This window comes from Solea senegalensis, linkage group LG2 (assembly GCF_019176455.1).
Source record: "Solea senegalensis isolate Sse05_10M linkage group LG2, IFAPA_SoseM_1, whole genome shotgun sequence".
Taxonomy (NCBI): Eukaryota; Metazoa; Chordata; class Actinopteri; order Pleuronectiformes; family Soleidae; genus Solea; species Solea senegalensis.
The window spans coordinates 25,386,028-25,405,426 of NC_058022.1; the positions used below are offsets into that span (position 1 = coordinate 25,386,028).

Below are 19,399 nucleotides of genomic sequence, written 5' to 3' on the forward strand. Positions count from 1 at the left end.
AGTGCTGAGCACCAAGTTGTAGGCATTAAAGCGAGTTATTATTCTTTTGCTTGATCCAAAATAGACACAAGCAGATTATGATCAATGACAAGCAGCATTTTCAAAATGTCCGCATCTCTGCCGCGACTTGCTTCATCTTTGTCCTGAATGGTTGGACTATTGACTCTATAGTGTCCCCACCCTTTCTGGTGGTCTCGCTCCATTTCGTCCATCATCATAAGCTCCCCTTCTTGGCGCACAATGATGGATGACATGAACGCACAGTACATATGTACAGTACAGATGAAAGACGTGTCTATCGCTGTCTTTTGCATAGAGGATAAATGGGCCTTTATACGCTACACAGACACGCAGAACCCATCGACGGACCATGGCGTATTTTTGCAGCCATGTGTGCTCGCTGGTTCTTGCCAGTTTTTAAAAAAAATGGCAGGCTCGATTCTCCTGTCTGAGGTCGCGCTCATGACTCCTCCGGTGACGACACTCTCTGACCAATCAGTGGCCAGCAGTCTCTTGACGTCACATCATCGTATCGGCTCAGCTCACTTGGATCCTCGTCAGAGCAGGTTCTAAAAAGCACCGGGTACTATCCCTAATGGAAAAGCAAATAAAGTTGTACAATAGAAAAGGCCCCATTTGTAAAGCCCTATTCCTACAAATAGCTCAGGCAAAGGCAATTTGTTTGGGGCCCCAATCCAAGATTAACATAATCAACAGCAACAACAATTTAGTAAAATCCCCTTATCTATGACTGATTAGGCAGATTGAGCCCAAAAACATCAGCTTGCTTCAGCTCTATTCGATGCCCCCCCCCAAAAAAAGTACATGACATGCTACTGAAATTAACGAAATTGAAAATGAAGTCACCCCCAAACTGCAGCTATAAAAACAAATAAGGACATTCATTTATTGCTTTGGCTAAATTGTACAGGGACAGTCGTGAGTTGAATGGAGAGAGGGAGGGAGAGGGTGGGTGTGTGCGAGAGAGAAAGAGAGAGAGAGAGAGAGAGATCTTCAGTTGCCGTAGCAGCACTGCCTCATTCCTCCACACACTCTGCTGCTGTGAGCTGTGCGCTGAGCTTCTCCTCTCCACTCAACACAAAACAACCTGTCACACTCAGTTCTCCCATATTATTGTTTTTTTTTTGTTTGTTTTTTTTTGTTCCTCAACAGTAGCCTTGATTTTGGGTTTCTCTTGTCTTGTCTGTTATGAAGAAGAAGCAGCTGGCTGGCCACTGTGGAAAGTTGACCTCAGCCTATCAAACTGGTGTGATAATAATTGTCTCTGCCACTGGTCACTGTCTCTGTAGCCCAGAGAGCATGGCTCTGCAGCCAGTGAATGGGAGTGAGCTGGAGGCATCGGCAGGCTGTGCAGAGCAGGGGAACCTCAGCTTGGTAGTTAACATCAGCTGCAGCAACTCCTCCGTCCTCAGACCTTCAACCAGAGTCAAAGGTAACCCTCTTTTCTCTTCTCTTGCAATATGGACACATTTTAACTACTAACAAGGCACCAGTATGCAGGGTATAGAAAAGCTTCTACTTAACTACAGATCATTTTTTTATTGTAAGAGTCCTCAAATTATTCCCTGGGAAGCACCACAGCTATTAGATTTGCGAGATATTAATGTATACTGACCACAAAAGTATTGTTAAAACCACGCAACACGGTTAAAAAAAAAGATTGTGCTCTCTTCCCCTCCATCAACCTGTTTCTACAACTTTATTAAGGCACACAAAAAGCGCTTGGCTTAGCTTTAATTTCTAATTACAAACTTGCCAGATTAATCGCCTGCATTAAAATGTAATCGCTGGAACGAATGCAATTTCATCATGCATTTTCAAATTGACATTGGTAGCATAAACAAAATGCACTTGTCCCTTCACACCATCACCAGTTTTATCTTTACCTTTTTTTCCTCTGATCGCTGTGTTCTACCAAAGCATGATTTGCAATCAGGACAACTTCCTCAGCCTCAGTGTCTGCAATCAATCACCAAGTAGTCCAATTTACGGCCTCCCCGCTCTGCATCAATAATGTTACAATCACAATGAGTAGCCGTGTTGACTGTGCAGTGTGACGAGCTGCTTTAATGGTGATAAGCACCCTCTAGCTCCGTCCTCTATCAGGACACCAGTGTGATGTTTGGGTAATGAGGTCTTAATGTGGGCGAGAGTTCCTTTTGTAACGTTTCTCTCCCCTACCGCTGCTGCTGCTGCAGTATCAACTTTAATTTCAAATCTTTCCCCACTAAATAATTCACAGCTGTTCCTCCTCCTGTGCTGCATTACTTTTATTGACCTTATACAGGAGGCAGGCGCGAACATACAGCAGCCGTACAGTATAGGCTCAACTATCCAGAGAGCAATCAAACGCTGTGGGGTGTGTTCAGTGTTTGACCAAGAGAAATGTCTTGCCGACAGATTTGCTGCTCTCATCTTGTTCTCTCACTCGCACGACTATTGGAGTGACAAACAAAAACTGGTTTGCTATTTACCTAAATCCTTAGCGGAATAAGTCCTCCTGCGGTGTCTCCCTTCAGGCTGACAGAGAGGAACGCAGCGCGATTATGCAGCTGTGCTGCTCTTACATGTGACACTCCGCTGCTGAGAAGGCACAGGAAAACCCCACCCAACCACTTGTGGAATTAAACCTGTGTTATTATTCATTGTCAATATTTTGCTTGTCAAATGACTGAGTTTGGAATTCAGTGAAGGATAATATATATATATATATGTGTATATATACATATATATATATATATATATATATATATATATATATATATATATATATATATATATATATATATATATATATGTATATATATATATATATATATATATACATATATATGTATGTATATATACATATATATTCATAAAAGTCAAATTAGTTTACTTTGTTTAATTTATTTAATTTGTTTTGGTTTGTTTAAGTGCATAAAATCCTCTTTATGCTTAGAATAAGCCTTGCTTTATGTTTCTTCAGTGTATCAAATGGACATGCATTTTGCATTTTGAAGCCATACACATATTACTCACATTCATAAAAGAGTGTTAGCATAATTTTCTGGTATGTAAAAGCCACAATAGTTCCCTGACGTGCTTGGGAAATTAGGGGTGAGCGGAGGAGAGTCCTTCTGTTTGTTGCATTCTGCTTGGCCTGTTTTCAGACATGAACTCAGGATTCAATTTGGAAGAATTGTGTGCGTACATTCTCTGGGCTTTCCTGTTCACATGATGAGGGCAGCAGGACATTTTCAGGGTGAGTTGTTCTCACATCAGCAGGAGAATCCAGGCGACGGTGTAGCGCCCTCACTTGAGCATGCATGAGGCAGGACACTCACTGTGGATTATCTGGAGTTTTCCCCGCTTCAGTGCATGTGTGAAAGGTGTGAAAGCAGCAATTTAGAGTAAACTGCCTCTCAAAGCTTTTCAAACAAACTACAAACCCCCTACTGAGCAGTGGGAGTATAGTTTGCCCTTACACAGTATATCATTTTACTATTCTCTTTTGTGATGTGATTGTCATTGTATGTCAATTTCCTATAGGTTGCTCTACTACATAGTTTCCTCCCCTGCAATAACAGGGGAGGAAACTATACTATAGATCAGGGCTGGGCAACTTTTTTCTCTAGAGGGCCTGACATAGATAAAGGAAACAAAGAAAACACATCGGACCTTTAATCTTCTGCAAATCTGTAGTTCTATTTTAACCTATGCAACATGCTTGCAAATGGATGCAATCTTTTTTTTTTTTTTTTGAAATGTAAAAAATTGTACAATAAAATATAAAATCCATCCATTCTAAAATATCCACAACTGAGATGAAAACAGAAGCAAACGCCATTAACCAAAGTTCTGTGTGTTTGCTCCAAATAAATGGTAGCGGACTCTAACTGTTTAAACACTGAAGGCTGGGCACTTCCTGTGACTTCAAAATAAAAGTCAAGCTGCTATTTAAATGCATACATACCGCAAGTGTCATCCCAGTTTATGTCCAGTGTATTGGTAACCGGTGTAGCTTGCCAATGTGTCTGAGATAAAAGAGGTTCATAATGCTGCCTTGTATTGACTTTTGGGCGTTGTTTTGTTGTTGTTTTTCCTTTTAGGGCAGAATAATGCTGGTGCATTTGCTGATTCCAGCCCTGGGGCTGTATGTCGCTCATGTGTGCTATAGATGATAGAGAGGTGTGTGAGGATTGTCTCCCTCAGGAGGCGTGGGAGAGTTTCAGGGGGGATGTAGAGGGAGAGACATCAGGCTATTTTAACGACTTAAGCTCATGGTCTGAGGCTCACGTGCAAGGTCAGGGAGTGTCTAAATTCCCTTTTGTTAGTTAAGCTGTGGAAAAAAGGTCGACTTGTTTATCTGGGCTGTACTTGGATTCACTTGTGCAGAGCGTGCGTAACCATTTGTGTTGCATGTAATAATGAAAAGACAGGCTGGCTGGTCAAGTAGTGAAAACGAGTATGTGTGAGATACAGCTGATGGCAAAAAGTGTCCACACACCAGCTGTTGCTCCAAAAAACATTTTATTGCCGGCCTTTCTCCACACATTCATTTAATTTTGGCAGTTCTGCCCAGCACGTTGTCTTTATTTCATTTTGATCGATGATTATATATTTTATGGTGTCAGTTAAGGTGCTGTAAAAACCTCAGTGCTACTTGCTGTTTATGTGGTCCGGGTCATTACACAAAAATTATGAATATGTTTTTGGATTTGAACACTTTGAGGACATCATTTTCTTCAGTGTCCTTTACAAATACTGTTCTACAAATTAAAAAAATAAATCAGTCAGCCCAGGACTGGCCTGATAATTAATCCAATAGTCTATGAAATGGCAACTTCTACGATAGGTGCCTTGTGGAACTCTTTCTCCAAAAAAATGATGTTCCGGCACAATAAAACCGCATCTTCAATTGCATTTAAGTTGGAATATACTTTCTACACCACAATTACATTACTTATTAACATGTCTATGTACACGCATGTCAATTTGATAGTACTTTTACTGCTCACGGCGCTTTTGGTGGAAATGATGGTGGCATTTGAAAACAGCTGAATTTTCAGACTGTCCTCCAATGAAACGTACATATACAGGTCGTATGCAGGAATTACAACCTATGTCTACGTTTTCAAAACCAGCGCCCCTAGTGGTTGTATAGCAACCTGGTACCTGGGAAGTGGAATCTAGTAGCTTCGCTGAGGTCGCCACTGGCAGTCCAATGTGGCGAGAGCACTGCGCCTGTGTGGTTGACAAGGGTTCAACCTGTACCACCTTTTTAATATTTGTTTTAATTTTTACTGCCTAACCCTGTCTTTTTTGCCCTAACCCTAACCTCAGTAACACCTGTGCGTATTCGAGTTGAAAAATACCGCACCAGTGTAGTAAAAACATAGCTTTAGGTCGTATTCGGGGGTTGGAAAAAACGACCCATAGTTACGTTTCAGTTGGAGGACTTGAATTTTAGATCTTGATGGTTTTGGGTTTAGGTACAAAAAGCACCTAAAGCTAGGGCTTTCGTCATAGCCTGACATATGGCATCACAACACTCTCCCCGTAAAAAACATACTGCAATTTCCTCATCACACATGGCAATGATCCACAATGAATCTTCCAAAGTGTGGTGTCAACCTCGTCTTGAAGCACCACTAAATCCTCCTCCTCCTGGTGAGAGTTTTGCCTCAAATACATTGCTATTGACGATCCGTCAATAACAAACATAAACTGTGAAAAAATTTGTTTCTAATGTAACTGTAGCAGTTGAGTTGTGAGGGAACATAATCTGCTAAAAGACAGGGTTTGGAAAATGACCACTTTGTTGTCTTGTGCAGTGTGACCTGTTGGTGATCACGGTAATCACATAAATACACTTATATAGTGGAGTCGTGGAGAAAGGCGGAGCTGTATGTTTACGTTTCATTGAGTGTCGTTGTGTGATGGGCGAGACAACAGTGGCCAATGTTTGAAGGGCTTTCGATCCCCATTGCAGCAAGTATATAACAAAGACGTTTAGTGAATCTGATAGTTGGTTTTGATTGATTTTTCTACTCCTGAACTTTAATTTCTACAAAGTAAGGAGTCTCCATGGCCCTGACTGTGAGAGTCCAGTTCGTGATTGCACAGCATTGTGTGCCCTTTAGGAAACCACGGAGCCTCCCTGCTGGCTTTGTTTACCCACTGATTTGTGGGAATTACCATGTAAAACACTGAAGCTTAAGTGCATGTTTAAATCAATTTCAAAAATCCCCTAAGATGCAGGACTTTGAATATTTTAATTTGCTTTTTTTATAGTGTTATTGTATGACTTGTTTATTTGTGTTGCTTTTGTACTTTCTACAGTATTTTATTGTTCTGTTGTTTGTTCCTATAGGTCTATTAGGTCACACGTTTTATATTTGATTTGTTTTATTTATTTATCTCTGATTTACAGCACTTTGTTTCAGCTGTTGTTGTTTTATAAATAAAGTTGGATTGGATTAGATTGGAATTAAAACAAGTTAAAGGTCACTGCGGTTTTTTTGACTTCTTTTAATGACTTACTTGGATTGTGAGGGTGTAAATGTGCTCTGTTGTATTGATTGGCTGGTCTATATACCTGTCCTGGCTTTAGAAATGTCATGACTGTAGCAGTCGTTGTACTGGGTTAACCTGATGGGCAGCTGCATCAGCTCATAGTCTTATGGCTTGCCTCCTCAGTTGGGTTTACATTTGCCATGATTGACAGGTATCTCAGCTTATTATTCTTGGTCTATTAGGCTCACTGCATGTTGATTGGTTGACTGAGCAAGCCATAGGTCTATGAAGATGATGACTCAGCCCGTTCACTAGTTTGGCATCTCAAAAGGTCATTGTCTAACATGTTGTATAATTTATGTTTTAATTGTATGTTTAAAAATGACAAAGTTATGTGTAAGAGAAGAGAGGCAGGCGCATTTCGTCTTCAAGCAAAGCTAAGCCATCTGGCTGCAGAGAGGTGCGCTCGATTGATTACGGGATTGTATTTATGTTCACTTTCAGTATTTCACTTTCAGTAAGTGAGAATGTGCCTCATTCTCTGCGGTTCATGTGAGCTGTTAAGTGTGGATGTGGAGGTCAGCGGTGGTAGACACTCCATCTGATTGTCATTCATAACACACACACACAGACTCACAATTTCATTTGAAAAAGAATTATTGGATTTTTCATGGACAGGTTTTGTACATTACAATGGCTGTATGACAAAGGGCATTTGATAGAGCAAGAGAATAAGGGGGGAAAAAAATCATTATATAGAAGCTTATAGTTATTAAATGAGACGAAACAGACCAGAAACAAAAATACAATAGAATCTATTTGATGCCCCTGAGCAAGGCACCAAATGCCCCATTGCTCCCAGGGCGCAGATGCGTAAATGCTGCCCTCAGCTCCTGCGCCTGGCTTGTGTGTGTTCACGACTTGTGTGTAATAAGGAATGCACAGGTCAAATTTACTACCACTAATCAATGTGTGTGTGCAAAACAACTAACTCTAAGATAAAATAATCCCGTATCAGTCACACACTTGGTACTACTTGGGGGGACTAATAAATTGTGTTAAAGAGAACCACTGTTGACACTGATCATAATCTGGCATTGTGCATCCCATCATCCGTTATCTCTGGCAGGGTTTTGGCAGTGTGCTGAGGTATAAACCTCCTGTTTGTCTTGTGAACAGTTAGTTATTATTAATGCAGCACAGACACATTATGCAGACATCACTGTTGCACTTCCACACTCTTGTGTTAAATTGGTATGCACACTGGTTGCAAACATGGACACAGTGGGAGTATAATTTACAGTGTTCAGGGAGCCTGCCCGTCTAAAATTGGCAGACGTTTCCTGTCCTGTCATTGTGTTTGCAGAGGCAGTGGAGCGAACAGGGATTAACAGAAATTGTCACTGTGTGAAGAGTCTGCAGTGCAGTACCTCTGCCTCAGACTGTCTGCTCAACTCTTTACTCTAAATAGACATGAGCTCAGACCGACTGTACGCGTCCTCTGCCATCAAGCTTACAGCCCAATGTCTTTCCATGTTTCCTCTGCTTGGTTAGATTCATGACATGGTTTTATGTTGAAATATTCCTTTAAGTTATCTTTTTAAGATGTTGATGAAGCAGAAAAAAGGGAATGTTTTCAAACATGTCTCTGACAAGGCCGCAAGGGTGAGGGAATAGTGCTGAGCTTGTTTGTGAGCAACAAACAGGCACTTTTCCAACTTCCAAAAAAAAAATTCCAAAGCGATGTAGGATCAATATTATTCTCTCCAGGGATGGTATGGTAGAACGACTAATAGAGTTGAATTGTGCTGACTGTAAGACTAACTCCCCTCATTACGGCGATAAAATGCAATGCAGAGAAAGGCTTCTGTACATTGAGCACTCTGCTAAATTGCTGTCAAAGGATTCATGTGCCACATTTATAAGGCCTGTTAATACAGTGTAGTCATGTAGACAGCTGAAAAGAAGCCATCTGCAATCAGCAAGGGCTTTACAATCCTAAATAATCACATGTCAAGTAAAATTCATCGAAATTTGTCTAATATTCAGCTTTATCCTTTCAGACTGGGATAGTACAGACGGTGAAATCAGCCTTCAGTGATCGCGCTTGTCCGTACGGAACAATGATCTCTCTATTTGGAAACGAGACACGCGATCAGTTCACTGACTGCACCTTGGCAAAGTGAAAAAAAAGTGTCTAATTAGCTATGACGGCAGGGAAGCGACGACTGGGACTCAAGCCAGGAACAGCCTGTTATTTAACTTATATGTTACATGTTAAATACTGTTTGAGTGCAGAGCTGACACAGAGCAGGTGTGGGATGATGTTTTTCTCTCTTGGAAACATTCATACTGAACATATTTGTAGTGGTTTATTCACAGTTGATATCGTTTCCCTTTAAAAAGTGAAATGAGTCCAGAATGCAGCCATTAGTTACGTTGGTTATGGCTCTTGTCACTCATAAAAAGTGCTTTCCCAGGTCTAGTCCAGGTTTCTTCATGCACTATAAAAAAAATTTATACTCACTTTAAAGGCTGTTTTTGTTTAGATGAGAGATCTTTTTTTTGGTGGCCAAAATTATATTTTCTGCAAATGTGGGGTCTTCCAACTAGCAATGATCCTATTCTTTCATATAGGAAAATCTTTGTAATCTAGATTAATAATCAATATCAATTATCAGTAATTTCCTCATACAGAAATTTACTATTAAAAATAATTATATAACGTTATACTTTGTCTTCTGATTTCTTCTTCAGTTATTTTTACAAAGTGTTGATCGATAGTTTTCAGGAAATCCCCTTGGAAAGGATGATGAAAATCAAAATATTGATTGAGTAATCAGATTATAAACACAGAAATTGATAAAGGACAGGGATAAGTTATTGATTTCTGTGTTTGCAGTACTAATTTTCAGACTTTTTTCTTTTTTTGCATCTTCTCAGGTTCATTTACTCACCACCTCAATCAATTTGAGTGACGTCAGATCTTTCATTTATAAAATAAAACCATTTGAAATGTTCCATCGTCTCACAGGGGCTTGTTATGAAGCACAGCCTGATGGCTTGGCTGTGATTAAAAGGACAGCTTCTGCACTCACATCGCCACTATAAGATTATTAAAAGTAATGCATGTATGTTACAGGACTTTCTGGTGGATTTCTATCCCACAAAATCCATGCTAATCCAAACCTCAAGATAAGCAAAATGTGATGTGATGTGATGGAATTTTAATGACCCCTGTGGGGAATTATGATTACTGTTTGCATAGCAGCAGCCAACAGGATACACAGTAAGAACAGAGCAAATGGAGGTTGTATGAACACACACAAACCTAACAAAAGCACAAGTGTTGATCTCTCAGCTGTGTGTCACAGCTTAAAATGTTCCACGTGCACAGGAGCATCTCTGAGGTGAGCACTGTCATTTCATCTCTGATGTATTTATAGATGCTCGTGGATTTGAACACAGCTGTCATGCTTGAGGGCGTCAAAGGAAGACAAAGTGAATTGTCCTGCAGTCAGGGGAGCCAACATGCCGCTGGAGCTTTAATGAATAGATAACTCCATTCTGACTTGACTCGACTGCTCAAAAATCTAACACAGTGGGAGCTGTCGAGCCGGTGGGAGCTCCCCACTCACTGTTTGTGCAGAAGCTATGACAAGTTAGTGCAGGTTACGGCTGCCTCGCACATTACCGCCATGTAAATCAAATCAAACTCCTGCCGAACGTGTCATCTTTCACTCAGAGAAACAGCGTGGCTGTTGCTTGTAATGACATAAAAGTGATGTCAGGCTCCTGCAGATGAAACTGCTCTCTGGGCCATTGGAGGATTTCTTTATCAAAAGAATAATTCATAGTTGCAGTGAAGGGGAAGAGGTGTGTCCAGGGTTCAAATGCAGATCTGATATTCTTTTATCATTGTTTTCTGCTTCCTCTGGAGTTTCGGTCATACATTGGAAATCGTAGCTTGACCACTCTCCTACAGCAAGCCAAAGTGTTTGCAGTTAAAAATAGGTTATAAACATGGAATTATTCCAAGTGAGAAGAGCTTCTGTTTGAAAGCTCTACTGTACCATTCAAATATTCTCATATATCGAATTCCCCAAAATGCATGCACACATTGCACATTAATCAACATCACAATAAAGGAGCAATTGTTTGCCTAATTTCAAGCTGCGGTCGTCTGGAGTGAAGCCAAGAAATTACAGACATTAAGTGTGAAATTACAACCATAGCAATTAAGTCAACATCGCGGCACACACGCTGAGCAACGCGAAGCAGCAAGCAATAATGCAATTCTTGCACTATCTGGTGTGTAGCATTGCAAAACAAGAGAGCCCAAATGAGCGGAAGTGCTAATCACTGAGTAGCCGTGCAGTGCGGCATTAAATAAACACCAGTATTAACCTTTATTCAAAAATATTAACACAATATTACACACCAAAACAAATTACAAAGTAATGTACACATAGCAGCAATATAGCAGTATGAATATGACAGTAGATAAATACTGTGGTCACATAAAAGTCATAGTACTGGGACTATTGCATACATTATAGTCGTACAAGGAGTAAGAATATTGACCAAAGGGCTTCACAGGCTTAAAATACAAGAAGAAATGTTACAAAGTATATAACAGAATAAATAGAAATCACTAAAGGCAATTGAAAAAACATAAAATATTGCTCAATTATACATGAATTCCTGGTCTGAAACTCAGTTTCAATTGAAGGCCGATGCAAAGACATAGGTCGTGATCTAATTCGATCGCGTCAAGGATGTGATGTAGGACCTAAGTGCAGGTAAAAATCCATTTAATTAATGAAATGAAGACAAGACTGATAAAATAAATAAAATAAAACAGCAATGTAAAAAGTAAAACAAAAGGGCACAGGGGTAAAGTAGATCAAAATCACACTGAAGCCTAACAGGGAAGCAGGCGAGGACCAAACAGGTGAAGGTGAAACAGCAGGCGGCAAAACAGATCTGACAGAGAACAAAGGGAAAGGGGGGAGTATATATATACAAACTAGGAAAGGAGAGACACTTAGACACGGGTGAAACTAATTAGGGTGAGACAGGTCATCTCAAAGGCGGGGAAGCAGTCAAAGACCAGGGAGTGATAAAGTGACATGACAAGAGGTGAGTATCCAAACAAAACAGGATGTGTCAAAATAAAAAAAAACAAGAAATCCACAAGGAACTCAACACCAGTCACTAAGACAAAAATAAAACTAAGCTGAAGTAAGCTGAAAGTCCAAATGGTAAATCCATACATCCATCTTCAAACTAGTGACTTGTAAAGTGACTTATAAAGTCACTAGTTTGCAGTTTTGGTGTACTGAATCATTAGAATCAGTTCTGAACTTCCTGCATGCCTGGAGCACAGACTCCGTCTCACATGGTCACTGAACTGAAATACAGCCGCAGGGTTTGTGATCGCTTCTCGCGATTGTTTGCTTTCAGCAGTGATGTCACTAAATACACCAGACTCCTCTGTTAAATATTGAGATTTTAGACGTCTCCTTCCACATTTTGAGGATTTTTAAGTCGATTCAATTGATCTACAGTTCGGCATTGTTCTTCTTCCTGTGCCATGTAGTGGAAAAGACAAACAACCATCCATTTTCACACTCACACCTACGGTCCAGATAAATTAAAACACTAACAATAAATCAAAGGTCAGGGTTAAGATTAAAGATTATACATCTAAATATTGATATCATGTTTCTGCATTGTGCAGAAAAGATGCGTAAAATATAACACATGCATGGTCACTTTCAAGTGTTTTCTGTCCATAAAAAAGTTGGGACCACAATAAACTGGTTTCTTCTACGTTCAAGAGTAAAAATCAATCTTTAATTATCGGATATTTATCGCCACATCAACTGAATTTAATTCGTTTTTCTTTTTTGTTTTAGCCGTATCATGCAGCTCCAGCTCCAATTTGCTTTTATTTAAAAAGCATTAAGATTCAAGTCTTGTCTCAGTGTGGGAGGAGAATGTGACATTATGAATATAAAAATAGATAGCCTGCCATTGCATCCTTAGCACACTATTTGTTTCACCACTCACTGTAGCACAGAGGAGGCATTTTAATCTGGACACGCAGTGCTGTTTGTGTCCCGTCTCCCCGGCTCTGCTACAGACCTTTTGGCTTCTCGCATGTTGCCGTCTCAAATTAGCTGACTCAGCGAGCTCAGCACATGGCCACCGGAGACCTTGACCTGTCAGATACTTTCATTCTTAAGAAGACTCGCTGTGACAGGTCGGCTTGAGTGAAGGGAGCATCCCAAAACACGTCTGCCTGGTACCATGCTGCTGCTCCATGGCAGCGCTAAAGGAGGGAAATTCATAATTCATAAAAAAAAAAAAAAAACACAAACTTTCTTTTAAAATATAATTTCTTTCTCTGTTTCACACACAATATTGTTATTTCTATGGAAAAAAGCACAGCAAAAAAACATGCATGTATAACAGTGAAAATCCACTGCACTCTGAAATGACTTTATATCAGAATATCAGTGTGGTAGTTTTTCACTGTTAGGGTTAATTGATATTTGTGTGTTTTGGCTCTTGTCATCCACCTGCGGGCTGGGGGGCATGGTTTCTGAAGGGAGAATTTATAAAAAAAATAAAATAAAATACTGTTTTCATCGCCATAATTAGCTAATAATAATGATATAATCATAAATGGTTCATTTAGTGTCACAAAATAATGATATTACAATAAATGCAGTAGCTGCTGTTTGGTTTTGATCTTGTTGATCTAGTTTGAGCTGTATTTTACCATCTGCTTTTTTTTATTCTAATTTTAGTTAATGTTTTGGCTCTCAGGATGAGAAGGGAAATATTGACAGTAGCACAATTTGATATTATGCAGAGTTATTCTGTCTTTTGACTTTGATGTTTTCCATGTGCCTTCTTCATTTCCCAGATGAATAACCTCATACAGATGGTTCTCTTTGTGTATTGATGTTATTTTCTTTTCTTACACCTTTTCTTTCTTGTTTTATATTTCATTTAATTTGTCTGCATACAGATGAAGATTTGTAACTTAGAACTGCTTCTTCTGATGTGGTGGAGGTTTTGTTTACCATCTTTCTGTTAATCCTCTAAATGTATTCTTATTAGTTCCTTCACTTCTTTGTTTATTACTATTTCCAGTCCCATGGCTTTTGCAGATTTCTCATCCGTGCTTACTGAGTGATTTTATTGAAATTCTAGTTCATGTTTCCTATTTTATGACCATTCATTTAAAGCTGACTCCTTGTAATTCACTTGTGCACATATGCTTCCTTCCTGCAATTAATCAGCTGACGTATACAAGAACAAAGCTGATAAATGATGTCCTGTGTCTTCCTCTGTCCTTGTCAGAGATGGACTCGCTGCGTATCCTGCTCTATGTGCTCATCTTCCTGCTCAGCGTCTTTGGCAACCTGCTGATCATTTTGGTCCTGATGCTGAACAAGCGCATGCGGACTGTCACCAACTCTTTCCTGCTGTCGCTGGCAGTCAGTGACCTGATGATGGCCATCTTCTGTATGCCCTTCACCCTCATCCCCAACATCCTCGAGGACTTCATCTTTGGAGCCTCCATGTGCAAGATTGTGACCTATTTTATGGGTGAGCATAAGCTGTATCTTATCCAACATTGGCCAAACTCTGACTGATTGTAAAAATGGATGTAGCCAGGGAAGTACGACAGAAGTAGCAGTTAGCCACCGGGGAGCGACACCACTGGTTGCAAAAAGAACACAGTTTAGATAAATCTTCCTCTGACATCAGTAAAAATAATTCTAAGGAGTTAACAGTCTCAATCACTAGTTTCAGGTCTTCTTCAATAGACCTTGATGTCAGCTTTTGTAAATGTGTGTAATGTAAAATCTCAATATTTAACAGAGGTGTCGGGTGTGTTTAGGGACAGCACTGCTGAAAGCCGGCAATCGTGAGCCAAATCACAACCCGTTCAGTGACTGTGTCAGACACACACACACACACACTGACCGAAGCTCCAAACCACAACAAAGAAAATGAGACAGATCCCCAGAATAAATGAACTGTTTGAACGATTATTTATTACATGGTTATTTTTGTCACATTTCAAAGATATATTTAGCATCTTAAACCCGTATTGTATTCTTATTCTTAGCGTCATGAAAAAGCGGATCATTACAAGTTTATATGGCCCGTCCTTAGTTTACCCTTTAAATAAGACTTTTGGTTTTAGAAACTGAGCAGTGTCATTAATCCTTCCTGCTGGCAAAGCAATAATCAAGGACTTGGCCCTGATCAATAAAACCAATTGGTGTCTGGGAGCAGTAAAAATTTTACATACTGCAACGTTAATACGTCATTACTCCAGCAGTCAAAAGACCTAATTATGCACAACCAGATCTGCATTAGCAGTACAATTTGGCCTGTCCTTGATGTTAATTATTTATGCGATTGGAAAAAGACATTTTCTGTCTTCATGCTTTTATGTTGGAGACACCAAAATGCTGCCACACATACTGTACATGTGGATGTGTGTTCCCACTTTGAGATATTTCTAGCATGTGAACTAATCCTGACTTCTTGACTTGTTCTGGTCGGGTTAAGTGGTCTTTTAGTATACTAAGAAGTAGACAAACTTTTAGTAGAAAAAGAAGTCTGCCTTTGAGCCTTTCCTCTAGGTCCATCATGCGAGGAGAGTGCTCAAACAGTCACACATCTTCAGGAGTGTGACTTAGTGATGAGCAGGCTCCCATCAGGCCAGAGTCAAGGTGCCATGTGAGTCAGACTGAAGCTCAAGAAGTGGCAAAGAAACTTAGATCCACTGGAACACTTTGCCTCTTCACTTCGTGTTGAGTGGTCGAGAAGAGCTATTGAAGGGTGAGGTGCACAGTCCCATTATTGACCCAGAGAAGTGATGCTCCATGAGTGAGGACTGCCACAACAAATCTCTTTTTCAATTACTGAGCTCCCTGAGCTGTGATAAGGAGAGACGAGGGCAGAAAGGCCAGGCCAGGGACCTTGGACTTTAAATATGAAAGCTTTGTCATTTGGCTGCAGTCTTCTTTCAGCCCAGGGAAGAGCTTCTTATCAGTTCAACTGGAAAGGAATGGATGTGAATTACAACAGTGAAAAACAACTCCAACGTCCTCCACAGAAGAATATGATAAGACTTATGTACAATGATTAAGATGTGGGTTTAGCTTTACATTGCAGTCTGTTTTTGTATTGCACTATTCTAGTCGTAGTGACCACTCAAAGCACTTAATTCACCCATTCACATCCATTCACTCACACCTGGCTGGCACCGCCATGTGGAGCAATTTGGGATTTGGTGTCTTGCCCAGGGACACATAGGCATTTAGACTAGCAGAGCTATTATGTTAAAGGGACTGTTATAAAGTTATTCTGTCTTAATGAGGCTATAATTTGAGAAGGTGAAAGAGCAGATTTTCCATCAAACCAGATGTATTTATGTAAAGCTAGGGTCAGTAAGGTGTTCTTAAAGAAATCCTCTTTACCTCCTGATAGCAAACAAAGCAAAGCAGTGGACCCACAATTCAGTTCAATAACACTCGATTCTGCTCCATTCAAGGTGAATGAGAAGCACCTCAGCTGACGCCTCTAAAGCATACGTGTGACTCGCCCTGCCTGCCTCTCTTCACAACAAGCCGTAGAAGCATACATTGCTAAAGCATGTACAATAGCCAGTTATGGACTGATATCTTAACATATATAGCAAGTTAGCAAGCAAATCACGTAAAAATCGCAGGGTAAGTGCAGCAAATATTTTGTTTCACTGCAGACGACTTCTTTTGGGGTCAGAGCTCCGATTAAAGAAGGTTTATGGGAGACGGTGGCACATATCAAGTGCATTCAGGTGTAGTCTGTTATTGATAGTTTTTCCATGCGTTTAGGGCCCCTATTTGAGTAACCCTATCATGTTGATCGCTGTCACTTTGCTTAAAACCATCTACTAAATGACTAAATGTAACATAAACCACATGATATTCAGTTTGTCATTCACGATGAGTGAGCGCTTCATGAATGATGCATATTTTCCATCACTTTTTTTTCCTGCAGCTCCTCTTTAAAGGTTGTTTGTCAAAATGTGAGGTGTATCACCTCCACTCTTGCGATGTGATTTTTCTCATGTGACCTTTCTGTAAATGAGGAATTTGTTTGCATGAGGAGAATAATGTGGCTTCCAAATGCCACCTGTCTGTTCAAAGCTCCACCAGTAAGTAATTAAAAGCAATTAAGCCCCCAACTAGCTTAATTACTTGCTGGCGCTGTTGGTGGTGCCTGTTGGGAAAATGCACACGGAATTAAAAATCCCCCCTCCTCATCTCGTCTGAACCTACCGTGAGTGAGACTTCATGTCAGCCAAAACCAATCAATACACAGGATCATTGTGACCATCCTCAGTCATTGATTTTTATGGCAAACCTGCTTGACAAACTCATCTGTTAGCACACGCCCATGAGACATACACGATAATACCCCATCCATCGTCGTGTTCACCCATTCTCATGTGCACTCATCCATCTGCCCCGAGCTCGATAATCATGTGAATCATAGTCCCTGTACTATTTTGGTGGCAGTTGTGAGATTGATGTTGTAATATTCCGCGTGTGTGCGTTTGTGTGCAGGCCTCAGTCACATTTGCGTTTGCATGTTTGTGTTGTTGCTGGTCGTATGAGGCCATTGCCGGCCATAGCAGCTCTGTGTGTTGGCTCCTCCCCACCAGCTCCAGGTGCAGTTTGTGTAATTTATTAGAATATACACAAATTCCAGCAAACTCACCGAAATGTCTTTGGGTTTCGTCAGGGCAGCATTTGACAGATTCAGGTGCATCTTCAGAGTAAGCAGGCTGAGGAATTTAAATGTTCTCTCCCGGGTGAGGCGTGCACGCCCAGAGATGCTGAACTGCAAACTTCACGGTTTCCCTTTTGAAAACTCCAAACTACTATGACTCATGTTTAATGAACAGGAAAAAGGATTAGAGCGCGTTTATCCTGAGAATGGAAGATACTGCACGGGGGAAAGTGTGAGCATTTGCTTTGTCAGTTGAAGGGTAATTACCTCGGCCGTACCTTTTAGTAGAATCACTGCAGAATCTCGTTAGCCTCTCAAAAGCACTTCAAAAAAGGGAAACCAAGGAATGGAGTTCTGAAGTAACCAGCAAGACTGTGAAAACTCAAGATATGATACACGTATAACTGGACATTGTCCACTGTTGAAATTGTAACAGCACCAGCAGTGGTTATACTGAGGCACTGCATCTTAAAATAAATTAAGTTTATTAACCAGTTTCACTAGTTGTAAAGCATTTTGGCTGACAGTTTCACAAGATAGATATTCCCATTAAGAAGAGGAATGCATGTCCTGTTTCCTAATGCACATGTGATATTAATGCGTAGGAAAGTGTGATATATATGCAGTTCTGCAGTACATTTTAAAATGGATTGTGTTTTGTTTTTAATAATCCTTCTTCTCAGGCAGATTTGAAGGAATACTTACACTGATTTGCATTTTGCATTGTATCATGTGAAAAACTGTGCTTCCCGACCTCAGTTTCTCCTCAGTCGAGAAATATCTTCATTCTTTTTTTTTTTGTTTTGACACTTGGTGCGAGGCTTGAAACTGCAATGCTAATCCCACACTTTTTATACCCATTTGTAAGGAGACGGGACCTCATTCAGTGTCCGCCAACAGTTACGCTAACAGGACCAAGTGTCACTGGTGGCCACATAACAAAGAAAATAATTTTTCAAAAATACTACCCCTATTCTAGTAATACAAATCTACATGCAAATCAGTATTCCTTTAAGATCAGCATTGCCATCTCCTGGCAGTCATAAAACAGATGGAAGTGACTGAAGTGTTGAGGAAAATTGATGAATTTGGGCCTAGTTCTCGAAGACAGGAATGAAATCCTTCAAACAAGATGCCCAGTTTCCTTCAGCTGGCTGATCTTACCTGCAGCTGTGTCATCAATTCAAATCTCAGGAAGATCACTGCCATGCACCTCCTGGAAGTGCACTTCCCTTCACTATGAATGTGCACAAGCTGCTATCAGTCTTCTTAAATGTAGGGATTGAAAACATCACTCATTTGTAAGCCTGTGTGCTTTTAAATGAGTGATGCGGCTTGATTTTTCACACAGGCTTCACCCTCTAATGGGGCGCTACAGGCTGAGATACTCATCTTCATGTATCCATGCCCCTAAAAAATGTTTTGCACAATATAATGAGCCTGTTCATTAGGACGCAATAAATCCTGATTCTCATGCAGTTTTTATGCTTGTTTGTGGCGAAGATGACTAAATCGCACTCTCATTCATGCCTGATTGTAACTGCATGTCCTTATTGTCAGCAAACTCTTTTCTAAAAGTGTAACACACTGCGGGAAGTCACCCTGTCCCAGATTATTTGTTGGGCAGAAGCAACCTAACAAAGTAAAAAGGTAGAAGTAATCAAGACAGTACATAATTAAGAGGACACATCACAAATTTAAAAAAGCTTCCATGTGAATGACTAAGCTAAGAATGAAAATTAGATTATATCAAGCAGCACTGAGCCCATGCTTGAACAGATATTAAATCAATCTCAATAAATTGATAATCACATTTAAAATAATGTGCAGATATTATGGAAGATAATCTCATGAAAAGGGTTCAGAAAGTCAACCCTATGAATAAATATTAAATAAAAGATAGATTATAAAAGGTTACAGTTTTAAATAAATATGAACTACTGTGTCAAATACAGGAAACCTGTACAAAACCTGCACTAATTAACTAAAGTTCAGTCTCTGATGGAAGACTTTACCTCCCAGCCTTAATAATTCAGTCAAATGTTGTGATATTTCTGTTACTCTTACG

General features: G+C 40.1%; 1 protein-coding gene across 1 annotated transcript in view; it reads left to right on the forward strand.

Moving 5' to 3' along the window:
* Positions 1-1,038: 1,038 nt before the first annotated feature.
* Positions 1,039-19,399, forward strand: part of LOC122765466 (cholecystokinin receptor-like) — a 36,323-nt gene continuing 17,962 nt past the window's right edge. The window contains exons 1-2 of the mRNA XM_044019722.1: positions 1,039-1,453; positions 13,897-14,145. Coding sequence (XP_043875657.1) covers positions 1,210-1,453; positions 13,897-14,145 — 493 coding nt within the window. The 5' untranslated portion in view covers positions 1,039-1,209. The remainder of the gene's footprint in view (positions 1,454-13,896; positions 14,146-19,399) is intronic.